This window comes from Aplysia californica, unplaced genomic scaffold (assembly GCF_000002075.1).
Source record: "Aplysia californica isolate F4 #8 unplaced genomic scaffold, AplCal3.0 scaffold01474, whole genome shotgun sequence".
NCBI lineage: Eukaryota > Metazoa > Mollusca > Gastropoda > Aplysiida > Aplysiidae > Aplysia > Aplysia californica.
In genome coordinates, this window is record NW_004798744.1 from 34,598 (window position 1) to 38,153 (window position 3,556).

The 3,556-nt window shown below is 37.0% G+C and overlaps 1 protein-coding gene across 1 annotated transcript in view; it reads right to left on the reverse strand.

Moving 5' to 3' along the window:
- Positions 1-3,191, reverse strand: part of LOC101859221 — a gene marked incomplete at its 5' end in the record, with an annotated part of 19,881 nt that extends 16,690 nt beyond the window's left edge. Inside the window, 1 exon segment of the mRNA XM_005112898.3 lies at positions 3,046-3,191. Within this exon segment, the coding sequence (XP_005112955.2) occupies positions 3,046-3,191 (146 nt within the window).
- Positions 3,192-3,556: the final 365 nt, after the last annotated feature.

The following is a 3,556-nucleotide window of genomic DNA, read 5'->3' on the forward strand; positions in this document are numbered from 1 at the left end:
GAGATCATTATGGTCTAGGTGGTGCAATTGTTTAAATACTAATCGGCTACAACAATGGACTAAAGTTCGATCCCCTTTGAATCCCAATGGGATTGTCTCCAGAACGTTTTGTGTCAGTTTCTTGAGACTGGTTCAGTCCTGGAGCAGGGCTGGGTTACTTTAAGTGAGGACTTAACTCAATGGGGACGCGCATTGCACGACCTTAGAATTATACAGTTCTATCTGCTCAGTACCTTGTTTTGGGGAAATTTTCCGTTAAACATTTTGAGTTTCACAACACGTCAAGCTTTTTATAAAGCAATTCTTTGAATATCTTGATGACGACTCCTAGTAACCTTTCGGTTTGGATAGAGCAGACAGAACATAATATGGTTTCTGACCTCATGGTCTTATAATAGTAACTCAAAAAGTTGCATGCGTTCAAAATATCTTTTTGTCAAATTCAAATTCTGAATGTGAAAAAGACAAGAAGAAAAGAAGTAATAAAATATGTACAATTGTTAAAAGAAAGAGAAACAGATTTGTTCTTTCTCCTGAAAAAAAATTAAATTGTTTTCTAGGCCTAAAACGTTTGAACAGCTTGCCGGTGACAACCTCACTATTTATGCAGATTCTTCTATTCTTTTGTCTTAATTTCAAACTTTGAAAGACAGGCAGCAACATACTACATAGCATGGCATATATAAATTACTGTTTCGTTTTTTAGAGTGATGGTTCGAAATGTGCGGCACCTTTGCTTTCGCTTTTTTGCTGATGGGATAGACGTGTATGGCGCGGCCTGCTGGGTCCTTAATGATTTATAGCTCTACCCCAAAAAACCCAAATGTTGTAATCATATACTCCCCGTATACTTTGATATGACTAGAAAATATATTTTCAGAGGATTCACAATATGTACATGGATAGGGACAGTTTTGTTATTATTTATGAGTACATGATTTCGTTGTGCACGACTAGTAGAGAAGCTTAATAATGTATAATATATTGATATATTTGAAAACAGAACTCATACAGAGAGGTAATATATTTAAAATATTGAATAACATGCTATACAATGAAATAGTCATGCACGTACATAGCTATGAAAGTTTCCTCTCCTTTAACTAGCAAAGCCATGGCTCACTCTCAGAACAATGGCCTGTGCTAGCATCTTTACGACGACAAATTCAATTTCCGTGTGGTCAACCAAAAAAGTACATTCCATTGTCCTTTGACATGACTGTGCATTTCGAAATGACGGGTTCCATCGCAAAACGCACTATACGCCGCATAAGGAGATTTCCGGAAAAACCCCATATACTTCATAATATTATCATGATAAGAATTGAAGTGAGAATGTTATCTTTTTCATCAAAATGTCAAAATGCTCTGTACTCCTCGGTACGTAGTACGATAAAGTTGCGTTTTTGCTCACAGAGAATAAGTTGGGTTTTTTTCTCAATTTTCCTGGGTTTTTTAAAAAGTAAATTAATATAGTGCGTTTTGCCTTGGAGTGTCTGGTTATTTGTGAGAGTGCGATGATGTAATATTGTTCCTGGACATAATCGTTGTTTATTAACTTTGTCCTATTTCAGAAATGAGATACTTTTCATGGCAATTTTATTTAGATTTATTATGAATTAAAAGGGTAATATCAATAAGGAATTAGCCAATCAGACGCTTGGCATAATATGACTTCTCTCAGCACTTTTCAGCACTCTCAAGTCAGTTAGAGAAAGCCAGTGTAGCCTAAGTCATCACTAAAGCAGCACCTCAATGGAGGTGACAATACACTTAGAAACTCTTTTTTCTGAAATGAGATTCAAGCGTAACCTTGTATAATATTTTGAAAAACAAACTGCTCGGAGAAAAAACTCCCATAGAGAAAGATACAGAATCTCCTTCATGGAAACGTAAACGTCTTGTAAGAGGAGAGAACTGTGTAGAAAGTCATGCTATATATCAGGGTGCACATAGATCTAAAACAATAAAGTGCAGTAAAAACATGCAGTTACACTGTAATATTTGATGAAAGAAATATCTTCTGGATATACAATGAATATAATATGAATAATGTAATAATGGTGTGCATAGACAATGCGACATTGGTAGTGCCGAAAAACTAGAGTTCCGGATGGTAACGCTCCATTACAACCAAATTGAACTGATAGCATTTTATAAACTGTGAATGTTTTATACCTCTATTAACACAATTTAGATCATTAAGGAGTTGGGATGCTAAGGTTCTGTCAGTCAGAGTCAACGCAGGGCTGTAAAAGAAACACCATCTCTGCAGACACATAGAGAAAACCCTCGATAAGATAGACCTTCCAGTATGGGAATCGATCTCACGCCTTTTGTAGTAAAGAGAAAGAACATCACATCCCAGAGCCTGGTTCAGATTGAAATCTGGAGGGTTTCTCTTTAGTCTCCAGGCAGATCAAACCCACTAGATTACTTCCAGTTTTGACAAGTCGCATTGACCATACAACCAAACAATATACTCTTTCCTTGTTTTCTGTAAAAAAAAATAAAAATTATTATCATTATTATTATTATTGTGAAGTCTACGAGGTGCAGGTTATGTCGAGCAATAAAGTCAGCATGCATTTTTCAAACAGAAAACACAACACAGACTAGGCCAATCACCACACGAGAGAACCCACATCTAAAGGAGCACTCAGAAACACGAGCATGCACAGTAGGGTTGTCAGATGTGTCCACCATTAACAGACAAATTTAATTCAACGTGAGTCCAAACCATGGTGCTTTACAAAAGTTAAAACGTACATTCCTGAATTTTGTTTTTTTTAAAATCAATCAGTGATGTCCAAAAGCTTCTGAATTGTTCGTAATTAAACTTTTTATAAGAATAACATTTTGATTTTTTAAACATTTTGCTCTGAGAATGCTGCAAATGACAACCCTTGTAGAATCTAGCCAGTTTCTACATCTGAGGAGTCATATTAGAAAAGAGCATGACATCAACTGTGGAGATAAGCCAATCAGGAGGAATACATTATAGAATTCTACGCTGGACGAAAACAGAACATTTCAACATCATACCTTTCTGTGCCACTTCGTTTCCCAAATCGTTCCGGTTGAACTTTTTCTTGGTCATGGCAGCTTCCACTTTACCGTAACACTCCTTCTCGTTTTCTGTCTCAAAAATCACGTGGACTGCTAGCGAACCTCTGAGAATAGCGTACATACTGAAGAGAGAAGAAAAATTATGTCTTTGAAAAGAGTAAGTGGGTGGTCAGTCGGTGGGTGCTCTGGTGAGGTTAGCTCCTTCCTTCCTTTCAAACATTTATCGTCCTTATCTCTCCTCTTTCTTTTTTGTGGCTCTTACTCTCTTGTAACACCTCTAATCGTCCTCACTTATTTGACCTCAATGTGCTGCAAGTGTCATAAAACTCTGTCTAGAAACTAAGATAGTAGAGTAAGCGTGTTATCGTTGTCATCGTTATTAGTATTATTGATGTTATGTATACTCATCAATTCTTTTCTTCTTTCTCTCCTCCTCCCCGTCCCCATCACCTCCTTTTCCCCCTCCTCCTCCTCCTCCTCCTCCTCC